At 46.2% G+C, this 20,000-nt stretch overlaps 1 protein-coding gene across 16 annotated transcripts in view; it reads right to left on the reverse strand.

Annotated features, from left to right (window-relative positions):
* The window catches only part of LOC139415270 (gephyrin b), a 121,782-nt gene that overhangs the window by 30,337 nt on the left and 71,445 nt on the right, over positions 1-20,000 (reverse strand). For 11 of the 16 annotated variants that reach the window (XM_071163261.1, XM_071163260.1, XM_071163259.1 and 8 more), the window contains 2 exons: positions 13,234-13,521; positions 11,905-12,039 (listed from right to left, as the gene is read on the reverse strand). In XM_071163261.1, coding sequence (XP_071019362.1) covers positions 11,905-12,039; positions 13,234-13,521 — 423 coding nt within the window. The remainder of the gene's footprint in view (positions 1-11,904; positions 12,040-13,233; positions 13,522-20,000) is intronic. The other 5 variants (XM_071163262.1, XM_071163256.1, XM_071163254.1 and 2 more) reach the window with 1 other exon arrangement.

The following is a 20,000-nucleotide window of genomic DNA, read 5'->3' on the forward strand; positions in this document are numbered from 1 at the left end:
AATGAGGTAAGATAAGGGAGGTAAGGCAATACATAGGCCATAGTGGTGAAGTAATTACAATATTCCAATTAAACACTGGAGTGATTGATGTGCAAAAGATGAGTGTGCAAGTAGAGATACTGGGGTGCAAAGCAGCAAAATAAATAAAATAAAAACAGTATGGGGATGAGGTAATTGGATGGGCTATTTACAGATGAGCTATGTACAGGTGCAGCGATCTGTGAGCTGCTCTGACAGCTGGTGCTTAAAGCTAGTGAGGGAGATATGAGTCTCCAGCTTCAGTGATTTTTGCAGTTCATTCCAATCATTGCAGGAGAGAACTGGAAGGAAAGGCGGCCAAAGGAGGAATTGGCTTTGGAGGTGACCAGTGAAATATACCTGCTGGAGCGCGTGCTACGGGTGGGTGCTGCCATGGTGACCAGTGAGCTGAGGTAAGGCGGGGCTTTACCTAGCAAAGACTTATAGATGACCTGGAGCCAGTTGGTTTGGCGACGAATACGAAGCGAGGGCCAGCCATTGAGAGCATACAGGTCGCAGTGGTGGGTAGTATAGGGGGCTTTGGTGACAAAACGGATGGCACTGTGATAGACTGCATCCAATTTGCTGAGTAGAGTGTTATTTTGTAAATGACATCCCTGAAGTCATGGATCGGTAGGATATTCAGTTTTACTAGGGTGTGTTTGGCAGCATGAGTGAAGATGCTTTGTTGCAAAATAGGAATGGGGCGTGCTTATTTAAGATGGCGAGGAAAGCGCTTAAAAAAATAACCAGGCATCCTCTACTGACGGAATGAGGTCAATATCCTTCCAGGATACCCGGGCCAGGTAGATTAGAAAGGCCTGCTCCTGGTTGAAGACAGCAGAGGTGTATTTGGAGGGCAGGTTGGTTAGGATGATATCTATGAGGGTGCCCGTGTTTACGGATTTGGGGTTGTACCTGGTAGGTTCATTGAAAATTTGTGTGGGTTTAAGGGCATCAAGCTTAGATTGTTGGATGGCCGGGGTGTTAAGCATGTTCCAGTTTAGGTGACCTAACAGCACAAGCTCTGAAGATAATGCTTATCATAGAAAGAATGTAGCAGGGAACATTTCCTAATGTTTTGCTTAAAGTTAATCTTTCATTTTACCGTAGAAAAGTAGGCTATTAACACCAAGAAAAGTAGCTCCATATCAGTCAGAGTGTGCTGGTATAATGCCTGTTGGTGAATTCTCATCTGAAGCACAAACTGAAACATTTTACATCTGGCATCAATATATTTCTCATGTGTTTTATAATTATTTCCTGTGTGAAAAACAGAATTCTGCGTTAATGCGACCCGTAAGTTTAACTTTCAAGTTTTCTAAGCAAGTGGCTGAATTAATGAGGTGACAGGGCGTCATATTGTTTTAGCTTTCTGCCGTGTTTGGGAAGTCAAAGCCCTTTGGATGAGCTATCTGTATCTTGATTTCCTTGTGTTTTTTTGTCCACTCAGTTGTCGGCCTGTCTGCTCCTCCCCTCTCTTCTCCAATCAGACCAGGCAGACCTGTTGCCCTAGCGACTCCAGAGTCCACACAGACACAGCGTGTACACATGCTGTTTCAGTGCCAGTACGGTTCTTCCTTCAGACAAGCATGTGTCAAAACGCTGTTCATCGCCACAATGTCTCTCGTTCATACCCGCTTGTAAAAGGTAGCTCCTACCTACATATGTATAACTTTATGAGCTGGGTTTATGAGCTGTCTTTGCAATTAGTTCATTTTCGTTTGCGCTCGTTAGCATATTTGCGTTTTTTTGTCGCCCCTTTGTGTACTAAGCCGGTAATACCATAACTCTTGGGATGAGAGGAGGACGGTATGATGATATGAAAATCTGGATACTGCCCAACCCTAATTCCATTACATTCCATTCAACACTTCATAGGAATTTAAATTGTTCATTTTACAGTAAGAAACTGCATTGTAATTTCCAGATCTATGAGTTCATGTGTCACTGCATCTCGAGCAATTGTTGGTCTTTAAATAGACAGTGTAATGTCTGTATTGCAGTATATACCTTCCATTTCTCCATCCATCCAGTCCCCTACCAGCTCCGATTCTGGACCCTACTCTAGGGCCCTGGCTCAGAGGAACTATGGAGCCCAGTGGAACTGCCTGTCTCTGTCTCCCTCTCCTCCCCCTGCCTTTATGTAACCCTCAGTCTCTCACTCTCTCTTGAATACTGCAGCGACACGGCCACCACACTAGGCACGTGAGTCCTGCACCTCCCCCTCCTCCCCTTCTTCCCTCCTCCTCACCCCAGCCCCGCAGTCAACGTACGCATGTCCCCTCCCCCGCCCTCTCCTCTCTCATCCCTGTGCACTTCCTACCTTCACACAGACTCATCATCGCTGCGTACGTGTTTATGGCTAACCATCATCATCACCATCATCATCATCATCAGACCACACACACTGGGCCATGCGTGTAGACGCACACGTGCGCATGCAGTACACACACACACACACACAGGCACACGACACAAATACTGACAGTAAACACTCTAATTCATGTACAGACAGTATCCTCCATCATACACACTCCCAACAACACAGTCCAGAAACACACTCTCAAACCGCAGGAGGAAAGACACTACTTACCATCCTCAGAGTGGAGTCAGCACTGAGCGAGCTCTTCAACATGTGCACACGAGCACACACACACACACACACACACAGGCAATCTGAGAGTGTGTGTGAGCGACAGAGCAAGCAGAGAGAGACAGAGAGAGTACAGTTAGGGAGGAAGAGCAACAGAGAAGCAGCGTGCACGAGAAGGAGAACAGGAGGAAAAGCAACAGAGAGACAGAAAGAGGGAGAGGAGGAGTGACAGAATAAGAAGGAGGGGGTGGTGTGGGTGTGCAGCGCCCATGTGAGTGTCTGCCTGTCTGTCAGCACATGGTAGAGGGGCTGACACTCTCCATCCCTTGTCCCTCTACTCTCTTCTTTCTCTCTCTCTCTCTCTCTCTCTCTCTCTCTCTCTCTCTCTCTCTCTCTCTCTCTCTCTTTCTACCTCTCTCCCTCTCCCTCTCTCTCTCCCTCTCTCTCTTTCGCTCTCTCCCTCTTTCTCTCTCTGTACTGATTGTAGCAGTAGCAGAGTAGCAGAGGGAGTACAATTACTGTGACTGAGTGATATGACGAATGCTAGTGGGCTTACACACATTTTGAAGACAGTGTAAGGACAGAAATGGACAGACCGACACAGAGAAAGAGAGGCAGACGGACAGCCAGTGCAGCAGAGGCCTTCTTACCGAGGCAAGGCACTGCTATGACGCTCAGGATATACCTCAAAATGTAGCTTGTTTCTCTTTCTCTTCCTCCGTTTCATCGTCCCCTACCCTACCCCCCTTCTCTCCATCGACCCTCTCTCTGTCCCCTTCTCTCCTCTCCCTCTCTCACTCCCTCCTCTCTATTTTTCCCTCAACTCTCTCTCTCAGTGCATCTCATAAATCCTCCACACGGCGAGTGGTCCGAGGAGGAGGAGTCACTTTTACGAGCCTCCCTGTGCTGGAGGAGGGTTATCATACACTCACAATCAGTGCTGTTACCCCAGCCTCACGCACACACACACACACACACACACACACACACACACACACACACACACACACACACACACACACACACACACACACACACACACACACACACACACACACACACACACACACACACACACACACACACACGCAAACACACACACAGGTGTGTGAGTTTGAGAGCCCATGTCTATGCCTTCCACAGGAGAATAAAGCCTTTATGGTACAGGCTGTAAAACAAGAGCAGGCTCTACACAGCCCAAGAGCAGAGACCCACGTCTGCCTGCTGCCTACTGCCTGTTTGCCTTCACTTACCGCAGGGCACAGACTTGGAGGAAAACATGCAGAAACAGAAACACACACACACGCCCACAGAAAACACTCAGTTAAGGTTTCTTTCTCACACTAGCCTTAGTTGGCATGCACACAAGCGCACACACAAACACACACTCCCCCTTGCAGACCCCCCCCCCCCACACACACACACACACCTCCACGCCTCTGGTGACATTCTCAGAAATTAGTGTGTGTGCCAGAGGGGGTAGTGGGAGACAGAGTAGGTACAGATTCTCTGAGTGCCGTCCAAAACACACACACACAAATCCCCTGTCGACAGTGGGAAGGTGGGAAGGGAGGGTGGGCCGCTTGGCAGCCTGGTCCAACAGCGCCCTGAGCCAGAGGACATTACCGCTGTCGGCCCCCGACCACACACACTCTGTTTTATACACTTACTAAAACCACCGCCACGCCATTGGGAAGCAGCCAGTGCCATCAGGCCGCAGACACTACACACACGGCATAGACACGGCATAGACACGGCAAGACAGACCTTGACAGTACTGAACAGACATCCACTGTAGAAGGCTACTGTACCAATGACCACAGTCCCTCTTTGTCCTAAATGGCACCATATTCCCTATATAGTGCACTGCTTTTGACCAGGGCCCATAAGGTCCCGTGTGCACTATATAGAGATTAGGCTGCTATTTAGGACAAACCTAGGGTTGCAAAGGGAGGGTATATTTCTGGTAACTGTCAAGTTTTATTTTTTTGTCACATGACATCTGGTGGCATGTTTGGCTACTTCAGATTATCACAGGTGTCCCTGTGTGGCCTTATCACATGTAAAAATATATCAAATAATCAACTAAGATTATTTTATAGAAAATCCTGGATGCTGATTGGTTTACTCACCACGATAATGCCTGTTCACGGTTCCATTTGAATGATCAATGTGCATCCACTATCCCACTGCCCAGCCGGGCAATTCATAAACTTCATCTCCGCTGTAAAAAATGACACTAGCCTAGCATTTGGTTTGCAACAGCTGGTCTAAATCTTGCCCTCTTCCTCTCCGACCTGTGCAACAATGTAGCAGTTGTTTTTTTTGTGCGATCTCCACCATGCCATGCAGCCTATACGTGACTAGACTGTAAAGTTTCTCAAATGAAACAATGACAAGCAATAAGAAGCAATAAGGCCCTCAAACCAGGGAATTATTGTCAATAACTCCATCCTAAGGGCTGTTTTACTGGCCCTTCACTCCGTGTCGGCCCTGAGAACAGCCCTTAGTTGTGAGTGTGTGGTATATGGCCAATGTACCACGGCTAAGAGCTGTAGCCAGGCACCCCATGCTGCGTCGTGTAGGAACAGCCCTTAGCCGTGGTACATCCCCTTGTACCTTATTGCTTAAATATACTGTAATAATATATATGTGATTTAGCAGACGCTTTTATCCAAAGTGACACATACATGGTACATGCCACCGGTCCCGGGAATCAAACCCACTATCCTGGCGTCGCAAGCCCCATGTTCAAACGACTGAGCTACAGAGGACCACCGGCATAGGCAGACACCTATTGTACTGAACAGACACACCCACCGTGCTACGGTAGCGAAGACCCCATCAAGCACTGTACTACACCCACAGCATAGACAGAGATCTAACCTACAGACAGTGGATCTCTGTTCAAGGCTATGTGAGCAGTGACCACAGTACAGTGTGCTACAGACTAGGAAGGACTCATTGATCCAGCCCACTGTGGAGGGCTGTATCCTGCATCCATTAGTGAATTGGATTACAGATCGGACTAACGACAACGTGGGTGGCTTTCACGCTGTTCTGCATGACCAATGTGGTGACATTAATAATACAGTAGCGCTACTCATGTGATGTGTATGGATGTGTGTGTGTGTGTGTGAATGTGTATTTACACACAGTGTTATTGTGTGAGTGTCAACAGTGTGTGTGTGTATACAGAGTGAATACGTGTGTGTGTGTGTGTGTGTGTGTGTGTGTATTTACACATAGTGTCATTGTGTGTTTGTTAACAGTGTGTGTGGTATGTGTGTGTGTACACCGAGTGAATACGTGTGTGTGTGTGCATGTGTGCGTGTGTGTGTGTGTGCATGTGTGCGTGTGTGTGTGTGTGTGTGTGTGTGTGTGTGAGTGTGTGCCTGAGCTACAGCCTTGCCTTGGCCATAACTCCTCTAAGGAGGCCAGAGATAGAGGTCAAGGGGGTGGTCTGTATATAACAGTCTTCTCATAGTGACTTATATTCCAGTGGAGAAGGAAAGAGGAAGTGGCTTGATAAGCCCTGGCCTTGGCTCCATCCATAAAACACATTCATCAAAAGGCTATTGGAAGACCATTAACTCAGGCAGCCTCATGTACAGCCAAAACCAGTTGAAGCAACACAAAAGCCATCTTCACACTGCTGATCCAACATGGAAGCTGTTATTATTATGCTTCTAGGATTTCACATTTTTGTTGATTTTAGGTTATATGGTGGTGCTTTTGAAGACAGATAGAGGAGACATGGACATACATGTGGTAAGGAGGTCAATGGAACATATGTCCTGGGGGATAGGAGAAAGATACTGGTTCTACACATCTGATCTAACTAAGTAGGTAGTCATCAAATCCGTCATGATTGATGTATTGTAACAGGCCCAATGTAGAGCCGTGGCCAAAAGTTTTGAGAATGACACAAATATACATTTTCACAAAGTCTGCTTCCTCAGTTTGTATGATGGCAATTTGCACATACTCCAGAATGTTATGAAGAGTGATCAGTTGAATTGCAATTAATTGCAAAGTTCCTCTTTGCCATGCAAATGAACTGAATCCCCCCAAAAACGTTTCCACTGCATTTCAGCCCTGCCACAAAAGGACCGGCTGACATCATGTCAGTGATTCTCTCGTTAACACAGGTGTGAGTGTTGACGAGGAGGGAGATCACTCTGTCATGCTGATTGAGTTCGAATAACAGACTGGAAGCTTCAAAAGGAGGGTGGTGCTTGGAATCATTGTTCAACCATGGTAGTAACCTGCAAGGAAACACGTGCTGTCAGGATTGCTTTTCACAAAAAGGGCTTAATTCACAGGCAAGGATATTGCTGCCAGTAAGATTGTACCTAAATCAACCTTTTATCGGATCATCAAGAACTCAAGGAGAGTGGTTCAATTGTTGTAAAAAAGGCTTCAGGGCGCCCAAGAAAGTGTATCTGCACGCACAGTGAGGCGAAGACTTTTGGAGGATGGCCTGGTGTCAAGAAGGGCAGCAAAGAAGCCACTTCTCTCCAGGAAAAACATCAGGGACAGACTGATATTCTGCAAAAGGCACAGGGATTGGACTGCTGAGGACTGGGGTAAAGTCATTTTCTCTGATGAATCCCCTTACCAATTGTTTGGGGCATCAGGAAAAAAGCTTGTCCGGAGAAGACAAGGTAAGCGCTACCATCAGTACTGTGTCATGCCAACAGTAAAGCATCCCGAGACCATTCATGTGTGGGGTTGCTTCTCAGCCAAGGGAGTGGGTTCACTCACAATTTTGCCTAAGAACACAGCCATGAATAAAGAATGGTACCAACACATCCTCCAAGAGCAACTTCTCCCAACCATCCAGGAACAGTTTGGCGACGAACAATGCCTTTTCCAGCATGATGGAGCACTTTGCCATAAGGCAAAAGTGATAACTAAGTGGCTCAGGGAACAAAACATTGATATTTTGGGTCCATGGCCAGGAAACTTCCCAGACCTTAATCCCATTGAGAATTGTGGTCAATCCTCAAGAGGCAGGTGGGCAAACAAAACCCCACAAATTCTGACAAACTCCAAGAATTGATTATGCAAGAATGGGCTGCCATCAGTCAGGATGTGGCCCAGAAGTTCATTGACAGCATGCCAGCGCAGATTGCAGGGGTCTTGAAAAATGTAGGCTAATTTTGCTGGGGGGCAATGAGGAGATTCAGGACCCTTCCGCCATGTGTTTCCATGACATTTACATTGTTTTGGGTCGAGTTCCATTGACCTCTACCACATCTATTGTTGACGTAAATATCATAATATTGAAAGGGGTCAGGGTTAGGGTTAGGGGTTAATATTAGGATTACTGTCAGGGGAGGGAACTAATAGGATACATTCAGTCCTGGTTGTAGGAACACAGTGCTTGTGTGAGAGTAGCTGACTGTCTGTATGTGCAGTTAGTGTGTGTGTGTATTTGTGTGTATGCGTGCGTGTGTCTGTGTGCGTGTTTGTGCGAGTGTGTGTGTTTGTTTGTGTATGTGTTTGTGTGTGTGTGTGTGTGTGTGTGTGTGTGTGTGTGATTCAACCTTTCGACTTACCTTGAGGAAAGCCCTGACAGGAGAGGGGGAGAACCCCTCATAGAAAGAAAGAGAGATTGAGAGAGAGGATGAGTGAGAAAGAGAGAGATTGAGAGAGAGGAAGAAAGAGGAAGAGAGAGATAAAGAGAGAAAAAGAGAGAGATTGAGAGAGAGAAAGAGAGAGATTGAGAGAGAGAAAGAGAGAGATTGAGAGAGAGGAAGAGAGCGAAAGAGAGAGATTGAGAGAGAGGAAGAGAGAGATTGAGAGAGAGGAAGAGAGAGAGAGGAAGAGAGAGATTGAGAGAGAGGAAGAGAGAGAGAAGTGTATCAGAACCCCCATAACCCTCCACTGCCCACTGAGTCAAATCCTACTGCCACCCCCCCCCCCCCCCCCCCCCCCACACACACACACTCTCCCATATGCTTCATTAATCCAAACTCAACCATTATGTAACTGCACTACATGCTCACAAGAGTGGAAGAGTACAACTACACTACCATCACAGTAGGAGTGTGTGTGTGTGTGTGTGTGTGTGTGTGTGTGTGTGTGTGTGTGTGTGTGTGTGTGTGTGTGTGTGTGTGTGCGTATGCATGCGTGTGAGATACTCCGTGCCTGTGAGAATGAATGTGTAGTGTCTGCATGTCTGAGTGTGATTTGCCTGAGTAGTGTGTATGGTATCCCTGTGTCTGTGTGTCTTTATTTTCATGTTGTGTTATTTGTGAGTCTGTGTGTGTGTGCCCCCAGCTCCTGTGCTGTGTAGACAGACAGGTTTGGACATTAGAACAGTGCATCTGGGTGCCTCTCTCTCTCTCTGCTCGGCGTGTGTGTGGTGTGGAGGCAGAGCAGCAGAGGCTGTTTCCCCTTCACATGAAGACCTGTGAGAACGTGTGGTGAGAGGCGCCTAACACACACACGCACGCACACACACACACACACACACACACACACACACACACACACACACACACACACACACACACACACACACACACACACACAAACATGGCCTGGGGTGGCACATCCTATCTAGCGGTCAGTGGTGCTCGTGTGAAAGCCGCTCAGCCGAGGCAGAGAAAATAGAAATCTGCATTATTTTGGCAAACTGCGCTCCCCCCATTGCTTCCTGTCTGGAAAGCCCTTTACTGAACATTGGATAATCATACTCAAAGTGAGTTAGGAAAGCGGCGTACACGCCTGATTTACTGTATGTGTCTATGTACTTTGTTGGAAGAGATTTGGCCAGGCTTTGTCGCGCTGACTCATGTGGTTATAGAATGTGGAGGATACGGCAGCTCCTGACAGAGAAGCAGCAACTCAAACTGGGTCATTAACAAAAACGGCTTTAGTTTAGTGAGGTAGAGTAACTTCACCTCATACTGCAGCGGAACTACAGACACATTGGGACAGTAGCACAACGCCTACTCACCGCTTACATACAGTTCTGCTATCGAGACCATACTGCCTCCACTACCAGTTAAACAATACCACTACTGGGCATTTAGTGGTGGCAGCTCAAAATCTACTGTACATCCCGTTTCCCAGGACTCTACGGTCTTAGGTACGCAGGGAAGAAACAAACAAATCATTTAGCAAACTATTTTGCTATTGGCACCAAATGCTCCACAACAACCCCAAGTTAAGTAAGCCAAGTCAGTCGTCTTGGAACTGTTAGACATGGCAACTACGAAAATAGAAACTGAGATAATCCTACGTCTTAGAACAAATATGTGTCTGCTTATGACACCCCCCAACAACAACAAACAACTGTTTGACACAGGCAGTGTATATTCACACACAGCCATTGTGTTACTTCTCTGAACACTGTATCTATATTCTCCGTTCTCCATAGTGTACCGTTCCTAGACACTCATACTGTACATACCACCTACATGTGGCAGTGGTCAGCCTGGCCGACCCTGTGAACCTGCGGTGGAATCTACTGTATATACCCTTCAGCCATTCCCATAGCAACCCCTAGTCTATTCCCATGACACTTGCCCAATGTCCAGGAGGAGAACCATGGAGACAAGATGTGAGGGAGATAGAGCGAGAGAGATAGAGCGAGAGAGAGATAGAGCGAGAGAGAGATAGAACGAGAGAGAGATAGAGCGAGAGATAGGGCGAGAGAGATAGTGCGAGAGAGATAGAGTGAGAGAGTTAGAGATAGAGCGAGAGAGATAGAGCGAAATAGAGATAGAGAGAGAGACAGAGCGAGAGATAGAGCGAGAGATAGAGCAAGAGAGAGAGCGAGCGAGAGAGAGAGCGAGCGAGAGAGATAGAGCGAGAGGTAGAGCGAGAGAGAGATATATATATATAGAGAGAGAGAGAGAGAGAGAGAGAGAGAGAGAGAGAGAGAGAGAGAGGTAGAGCGAGAGAGATAGAGATAGAGCGAAAGAGAGATATATAGAGAGAGACAGAGTGATAGAGAGAGAGATAGAGCGAGAGAGAGATAGAGATAGATAGAGAGAGAGTGAGAGATAGACTGCATCTCTGACTGTGAGACCATAGTGGTATAGTATGATGCCGTCTAGATCTCCCCAGGATTTTATAAAGCTAGCCAGCTTCAGTTAGCTTCCCATTCCAGCTCAGGCTTCATCCATGTTATGAAGGTGGATATTGATCCGGCAGTTGTCGCTCTAGCTGGCTTGTAACTGTGTGTGCATGTCACACATGGTTAGACGAACGCCTAACTCTTTAGTGAGACGTTGCTGAAACCAGCATCCATATTAGTGCCAGATTGGCCTTTTTGCCGAAATTAAAATGAAAGAAAAGTTATCCTGCAATTTCACGAGGCTATGGTGGGAAATAAGATAGAAGTGTGTCGTCTTTCTGTCATTACACGGATCGTTAATAGCGTCTCTGGTGCACAGTGGTGTGCTATCAGTGCACAGCCACATATTTTGAAGACTCGATACAATGATTTTATTAAGTCATTTAAGTCAAATATGTAGTGTGATACGTATTTGAATGTTACAGTTTTTAACACGTTTAAGAACATTGAATAAATACAATATTTCATCAGTTGTCTTCCTCAAATATGGTCCGGAGAATGAAGGAGACGAGGATGCAGGGAATCTGATTTGATTGGTCCACAAATCGCAGCTCAACCACTTCATTCAGGATAAGTGGGGTTAGCCCCGAGTTAGCCTTTCCCGGAGCAGGTTAGTTCTTAATGATTCATTGCCATAGAAATGTACCTGGCTAAAAGGTGAACCACTTTCTTGTCCCTCACTGCTCTATCCCGCGTCGTAGTACACCGATCTGCATGAGAAACCGGAGTGGGTTGACTTAAGGTAGGGAATGGAGGAGGACGTGTGAGTGTGTGGTGGGTTCAGAGGGGTAGAGGGTTCATTCAGTGTAATGCTATTGACCCACGCAAACAAGGATACCCACACATAAACACACAGCCACTACCATACTAGCCACAGCAGGGGCCCTTTCACACACACTTTGGTTTGGCATAGCACCGTGATCAAATCAAATGAAATCACATTGTGTTGGTATACATACACATATCATTAGCGGATGTTATTGCGGGTGTAGCGAAATGCTTATGAAATAATTGCTTAGGAGCTAGAAGCAGAGCCATGTCTGTCGGCGCCATCTTCACATGATGATCGATAGACGCTGAAGAGAACACTTCGGCAGAGAAATTACATCTGTGTGTCTGTCTATGGTATGACTGTGTGTGTGTGTGTGCGTGTGCGTCTGTCCGTACATATGTGTGTGTGGGTGTAAGGCCTTACTTTGGGCGTGGGGCAGGAGGCGGTGGAGAGGCGCGAGGTGGCCTGGGCACGGGGCGACTCAGAGGGCGTGGTGCTCAGAGAGGCTGTGTCTCTGGGGAGGACCTGGACACCCCTGGAGATGATGCTATCTGGGATCTACACACACCCACACACACACAGAAAGAAAGAACAAGAGACACACACACACACACACACTCAAATAATGGCCCATTATGACTGTAGAATTTGTATTACATAGCATGCTACACATTAGATAGATATTAGATAGCATGCTACACATCTGACCCGTTGACTACCTTCACTATAGCACAGCATCTTGTGCCTCAGTGCTAATTATAGGCAGTGCATATTTGACCAGAAGAAAGGAACTGGCGACAGTACGCTAACCCAATGTTAACTTTCATGCCTTTCCCTAACCTTAACCTCACAAAAATTACAGCTAAACTTAACCTTAACCTAACCCTCCTTCCTAAATAAAACCTCAATACATTTGGACCCCCATGCCTAAACTAAACCAGTGGAATAAACACTGTAAACCTTACCAGACAGCTTCTATAGCCAAGAGCCACTGAGCCACTTCTAAGTGTGATGATATTACAGTAATGAATGAATAATGAATGAAACTGGGCAATATGGACGGTATGATGTGATTTTCAGGATGATATGAGGATAGATTATAGATCACAGAGATGAATCAGGACGTATCTATATGTAATAGACATGGAGGTGGTTCACCGTACACAGAGTAAGTCTAGTCCTGGACGAAAAAGCAAAGTCAATAGACAATCTTCATTGAAAGTGTTTTTTAGTCCATGACTAGGATTCATCTGTGTCCAGGAAACATGGATTGCATGTAATCTTACCAATGAATGTCCATGATTGGACAATGAGAAAAATGCCAGGATGGAGCCGGGACTTGACCGAAACCTGTTACCATGACATTAGGACCAGAGATCCACCCTGATGTTGGACGGGACAGGAAAATGAAAATGGACAACTGTCACTTCAATGGACGATGAATGAAAAGCGTTACATGTGTACAGAATGATTATGAGAATGTTGTATGAAATAATAATGATGACATGGAGGGTGGTGTACTCATAGGAATATACTGTACACACTGTATGTCTCGATTCGCCACCCTTTTCCCAGTGTGCATTTGTACACTTCCCATCATGGTTTCATTGTTGAATCTTCCTCTAGCCAATGCTTACACCAATCCAATGTTTTTAAATCTAGGAAAGGAGTCTTGCGAGTGCACAAAAAAAGTGGAGAATCGGAATGTAGACATTGCACATGAAGTTTTGATCAGACTTCCCGTTCCCTTACCTCCCCATTGGTTACCTTGGCGGCGATGGAGGCGGCGGTGATGTGCGAGGACGAGGAGTCCTCAGTGGACGCCACACCGCTGTCCTTCTTCTCATCGTCCTCCTCCTCGCACTGCACGCCCTTGTCCTCCGTCTGGCGCCGCGGCGAGCTATTGGGGGGCGGTGAGAGGGGAGGCGGGGGCGAGGGGAGGTCCTCCAGCTCGTCCACTGCCTCCTTCACCTTGACCACGGCGTCCCGGAGCAGGTCAATGGCGTGGGGCAGCGCGGGCAGGATGAACTGGAAACACTCCTATTGGAGGAGAGGTTAGAGGTTAGAGGTCAGGAGGAGAATTAGGGGTTAATACAACAGGTTCATGTTGTGGGACAGCACAGGCAGGATGAACTGGAAGTAGGGGATTAGAGGTCATGGAGAGAGGGGTTAATATAGCTGATAAACAGCATAATAGTAGGGTAACAATATCAAGTCTGTCCTGCCTATGACTCAGACTGCAGGATCATCTCGGCTCTTGTTCATAGAAAGCTAGCAAGCTAAGGTAGTGGGTTGAACTCCTGAAGGGATCACATGCACATATTAAAAATGGATTCACTTGCTTTGGTTAAAAGCTTGTGCTAAGTGGTAGTAGTACATATAGTAGGTTGGTAAACTGGGGACTAAGCAAGGACTGTACAGACCAGACCAGACCCAGAACCAGACCCTGACAGATCAGACCCATACCAGAACCAGACCAGATCAGACAGAGATCAGACCAGAACCTGACCAGCACTAGGTTTCCCAAAAGCATCGTAGCACTAAAATCATCTTTCGTCCATTTAGTTTCAATGGAATAAAGATGATCTTAATGCTATGATGCTTTTGGGAAACCCAGCCCTGACCCTGACCCAGATCAGACCAGCCCTGACCCAGATCAGACCAGCCCTGACCCAGATCAGACCAGCCCTGACCCAGACCAGCCCTGACCCAGATCAGCCCCAGATACAGACCAGATCAGACCCTGACCCAGATCAGACCATCCCCAGATACAGACCAGATCAGACCCCGACCCAGATCAGACCAGCCCTGACCCTAACCCAGATCAGACAGGCCCTGACCCTAACCCAGATCAGACCAGCCCTGACCCTAACCCAGATCAGACCAGCCCTGACCATGACCCAGATCAGACCAGCCCTGACCCTGACCCAGATCAGACCAGCCCCAGATACAGACCAGATCAGACCCTGACCCAGATCAGACCAGCCCTGACTCTGACCCAGACCAGCCCTGACCCTGACCCAGATCAGACCAGCCCCAGATACAGACCAGATCCTGACCCAGATCAGACCAGCCCAGCCCTGACTCTGACCCAGATACAGACCAGATCCTGACCCAGATCAGACCAGCCCTGACCCTGACCCAGATCATCCCCAGATACAGAGCAGATCAGACCCTGACCCAGACCAGAGCCAGACCAAACCAAGACCAGACCCAGACCAAACAAAGATTAGACCAGACCAGATCAGACCCAGACCAAAACAAGATCAGACCAGACTGAATCAGACCCAGACCAAACCAAGATCAGACCAGACCAGATCAGACCCAGACCAAACCAAGATTGACCAGACCAGATCAGACCCAGACCAGACCCAGACCAGACCTAGACCAGTCTAGACCAGACCCAGACCAGGATTTCTAATGCAGCTACCACTCCTTTCTAACTAACTCCAGAGGAGTTCATTTTTAAAATGTTATTTAACTAGGCAAGTCAACCAAGAACAAATTCTTATTTACAATGACGGCCTACCAAAAGGCAAAATTCCTTCTGCGGGGACAGGGGCTAAAACATCAACGTCAAATAAATAGGACAAAACACACGTCACGACAAGAGAGACACAGCATGGCAGCAACACCACATGACAACAGCATGGTAGCAACACAAAACATGGTACAAACATTATTGGGCACAGACAACAGCACAAAGGGCAAGAAGGTAGGGACAACAATACATCACGCAAAGCAGCCACAACTGTCAGTAAGAGTGTCCATGATTGAATCTTTGAATGAAGAGATTGATATAAAACTGTCCAGTTTGAGTGTTTTTTGCAGCTTGTTCGCTAGCTGCATCGAACTGAAAAGAGGAGCGACCCAGGGATGTGTGTGCTTTGGGGAGCTTTAACAGAATGTGACTGGCAGAACGGGCGTTGTATGTGGAGGATGAGGGCTGCAGTAGGTATCTCAGATAGGGGGGAGTGAGGCCTAAGAGGGTTTTTATAAATAAGCATCAACCAGTGGGTATTGCGACAGGTATACAGAGATGACCAGTTTACAGAGGAGTATAGAGTGCAGTGAATTGTCTTATAAGGAGCGTTGGTGGCAAATCTGATGGCCGAATGGTAAAGAACATCTAGGCACCCGAGAGCACTTTTACCTGACAATCTATAAATGACGTGTCCTTAATCTAGCAAGTGGAGGATGGTCATCTGAATCAGGGTTAGTTTGGCAGCTGGGGTGAAAGAGGAGCGATTACGATAGAGGAAACCAAGTCTAGATTTAACCTTATCCTGCAGCTTTGATATGTGCTGAGAGAAGGACAGTGTACCATCTAACCATACTCCCAAGTACTCTCCCCACAGGTGTGATTACTACCTCTGAGATTTTTGCAAGCTCTAAAATCTCAGAGGTAGTAATCACACCTGTGGGGAGAGGATCATTATTTTTTACCAAACCACATGACCCTTGTTTTGGAGGTGTTCAGAGCTAGGTTAAGGGCAGAGAAAGCTAGTTGGACACTAAGAAAGCTTTGTTGTAGGGCGTTTAACATAAAATCCGGGGAGGGGCCAGCTGAGTATAAGACTGTATCATCTGCATATAAATGGATGAGAGAGCTTCCTACTGCCTGAGCGATGTTGTTGATGTAAATTGAGAAGAACGTGGGACCTAGGATCGAGCCTTGGGGTACTCCCTTGGTGACAGGCAGTGGCTGAGACAGCAGATGATCTGACTTTATACACTGCACTTTGAGGGAGTTAGTTAGCAAACCAGGTCAAAGACCCTTCAGAGACACCAATACTCCTTAGCCGGCCCAGAAGAATGGAATGGTCTACCGTATCAAAAGCCTTGGCCAAGTCAATAAAAATAGCAGCACAACATTGCTCAGAATCAAGGGCAATGGTGACATAATTGAGGACCTTTAAGGTTGCAGTGACACATCCATAACCTGAGTGGAAACCAGATTGCATACCAGAGAGAATACTAAAGACATCAAGAAAGCCAATAGGTTGATAAACAAGGCAAAATAGAAATAGGCCTTTCGAAATTAAAAACTCCCCCACCTTTGGAAGATCTGTCTTGCCGAAAAAGGTTATAACCTGAAAGGTTAACATCAGTATTCAAAACACTCTTTCTTAACCACGTCTCAGTAATGACCAACACATCTAGATTGGAGCTGCGAACCCACACTTTCAATTGATCCATTTTAGATAATAAGCTTCTAGTGTTAACATGCAGAAAACCCAGGCTTTAATGAGAGCAGAAATCAGTGAAGCAGATATCAGAGCACAAGTCAGAATTGGGGTTAGCAACAGTAGATGGGCCAGGGTGTACATGCACATTTCCAGATATCATCAGCAGTAATACAATCAGGGCATGGCAGAGGACAGGGAGAGATCTGACGTGTTGTTTTATGACATTTGAATGTGCATTCGATGGCAACAAGATCACATTGTAGAGCAATTTCATCAGGTAACATTGTGAGAGATTGTTAGAATAGGATGGGAGGCCAAAAAGTCTGTGTAACCAATAGAGCGTCAGAGTCCCGAGTGTTGTAACAAACATAGTCTGTCCCATGGTTGGGTAAACAAGAAAGTCTTCTAATCTGTGCAATTATTTAACTTCCTGAGCATTTTAGGCATTGCAATAAAAGAGTACATAATTAATCAAGTACTTATATATGCCAGGTTACAAACAGCTGCCCTCCTTTCTGATGATGTCCTATTTATTAATGCACATAACATATTTCTACCAGGATTAAAGTGACAATAGTAACCTTTATTTAAAGTGATTTTGTATAATATCAGCCAGTAGTTTTGAAAGTAGCGCTCACAAGCAAAAACTGGTCCCCGAAAATCCATTTAGTTTATGCTACATCCTGCAATTTTTTCTGCAATGTGTATGATAGTAATAATAATAACTAATTAAACTTCTATAGTGCTTTTCATAATAGAAATCAAACAAGCAATATACCATGGCAGGTCCTTGAGGTCAACCAATATATATGTTAAGAATTTCAATTCGTACAATATGTTACAAATTTGTAAGTGCTTAACTTCTCTCGGATCAGTGGGACGCTAGCCACCTCGACAACATCCGGTGAAATTGCAGAGCGCCAAATTAAAATTAAATTACTATAAATAATTTAACTTTCATAAAATCACAAGTGCAATACATCAAAATGAAGCTTAACTTGTCTGAGGACAGAGAGAGAGAGAGAGAGAGAGAGAGAGAGAGAGAGAGAGAGAGAAAGAAAGAAAGAAAGAAAGAGGGATACAAATACAGAGATTTTAGCACAGGGCTAAGAGAGTGCTCACACTTGCACATTCTAAAGTGGGCTAGCTGGCCCTGCTCCGGGAACAGGGATAGAACCGACTTTTTTGGAACCAGTGTGAAACAGGGTCAATAACAATGCCTAGAATGGCCACTGTCCAATCACAAAAGCCGCATTGCCAATGAAATGACATATGCTCGTGATGGCTGTAATGCATTCTGCATGTTATAAGTAAGTTCATACTATTTGATCCTGAAGACAAAAAACAGAATACTTGAATCCGTACAAAATCATTGGTTGCTATGCCTAACATATTGTTTTGCTATTGGCTAAGGGCAGCAAACACGCAATTTACGTCTGTTTTCATTAATTTTCTATTGACATTTAATTGGATATATCCATGATAATAATATTGTCAGACAGGCAGACGGCAAGGTTTATACAAACCATCACTGTCCGAAATCAAATGCTAGGCCAGAAGCTTTTGAAATAACATGTTAATAAATGCTATTGTTGATAACATTGGTCATGTGTCAGAGATGCTGACTGTTGGTGGCATGTTGTGTTTCCCCATTAGCACAGGGATTTAAAATACAAGCGAAAATCCTTTGCCCAGGGCTAAAGCTTAGCCTGGGTTATTTTAGCCCAGGGACAGTCTAGCCTGGGGCTAAAATAGCCTGAAGTATACAGTGTGAAAAGGCCTAATCAGGAGTAGAATACCTGGAAAAAGACAGACAGCCAATGGGTCACATTAATGAAGAAGGAATAAAGAAGGAATGGCAGGAGGAAATTAGGGGAGAGAGAGAAAGAGAGAGGGGGGAGAGGGAGAGAGAGAAAGGGAGCGAGAGAAAGAGAGAGTGAGGGGAGAGAGGGAGAGAAAGCGAGAGGGGGGGAGAGGGGGAGAGAGAAAATGAGAGAGAGAGAAAAAGACAGAGAGGGGGAGAGAGAGAAAGGGAAAGAGAAATAAAAAGAAAGATCAGTGAAAGAGAAACCAAAATAATACTAAAACTTTGAGAAAGAGAGACAGGATGACTACTAGATCAGCCGCCTACGTTCCCTCCTTACCCAGTCTTTATGATGTGGGATCTGAGTTAATACAAGAGGGTGATGGGCCATTCATGCAGTTAAAGTTGACTGGGGGCCTGATGGGGGAGACACTAATATGGCACCCGATTGGAAGAGGTGACGTAATTGATAAAAATAAATAATCAAATCGATCAGGAGAAGCGGGCCTCAGTAACAAGACAGAGACAGATGTGGGTCAGCGCTAGTAGAGAGAGAGAGAGAGAGAGAGAGAGAGAGAGAGAGAGAGAGAGAGAGAGAGAGAGAAAGAGAGAGAGAGAGAGAGAGAGAGAGAAAGAGAGAGAGAGCGACAGAGAGAGACAGAGAGAGAGATACAGAAAGAGAGAGAGGGGGAGAGAGAGAGGGGGGGGTGGGTGGGTGAGAGAGAGAGAGAAAGAGAGAGAGAAGGGGCGAGAGAGAGGGGAGGAGAAGGAGAGAGAGGGGGAGAGGGAGAGAGACAGGGAGAGAGAGAAAGAGAGAGGGGGGAGAGGGAGAGAGAGAAAGGGAGCGAGAGAAAGAGAGAGTGAGGGGAGAGAGGGAGAGAAAGCGAGAGGGGGGGAGAGGGGGAGAGAGAAAATGAGAGAGAGAGAAAAAGACAGAGAGGGGGAGAGAGAGAAAGGGAAAGAGAAATAAAAAGAAAGATCAGTGAAAGAGAATAATCAAATCGATCAGGAGAAGCGGGCCTCAGTAACAAGACAGAGACAGATGTGGGTCAGCGCTAGTAGAGAGAGAGAGAGAGAGAGAGAGAGAGAGAGAGAGAGAGAGAGAGAGAGAGAGAGAGAGAGAGAGAGAGAGAGAGAGAGAGAGATAAAGAGCGAGAGAGAGAGAGAGAGAAAGACAGACAGAGAGACAGAAAGAGAGAGTTAGAGAGACAGAGAGAGAAAGAGAGAGAGAGAGTGAGTGTGAGAAACAGAGAGAGAGAGAGAGAGAAAAAGAGAGAGAAAGAGAGAGAGCTAGAGACAGAGTGAGAAAAAGAGAGAGAAAGAGAGAGAGCTAGAGACAGAGTGAGAGAGAGAGAGAGAGAGAGAGAGAGAGAAAGAAGAGCCATTAAATTCTACAACCACGTAAAAGGAAGCAATTCCCAAAACTTCCATTACAAAGCCATCACCTACAGAGAAATGAACCTGGAGAAGAGTCCCCCAGCAAGTTTGTCCTGGGGCTCTGTTCACAAACCCAAACACACCCCACA

This window comes from Oncorhynchus clarkii, chromosome 8 (genome assembly GCF_045791955.1).
Source record: "Oncorhynchus clarkii lewisi isolate Uvic-CL-2024 chromosome 8, UVic_Ocla_1.0, whole genome shotgun sequence".
Classification (NCBI taxonomy): Eukaryota; Metazoa; Chordata; class Actinopteri; order Salmoniformes; family Salmonidae; genus Oncorhynchus; species Oncorhynchus clarkii.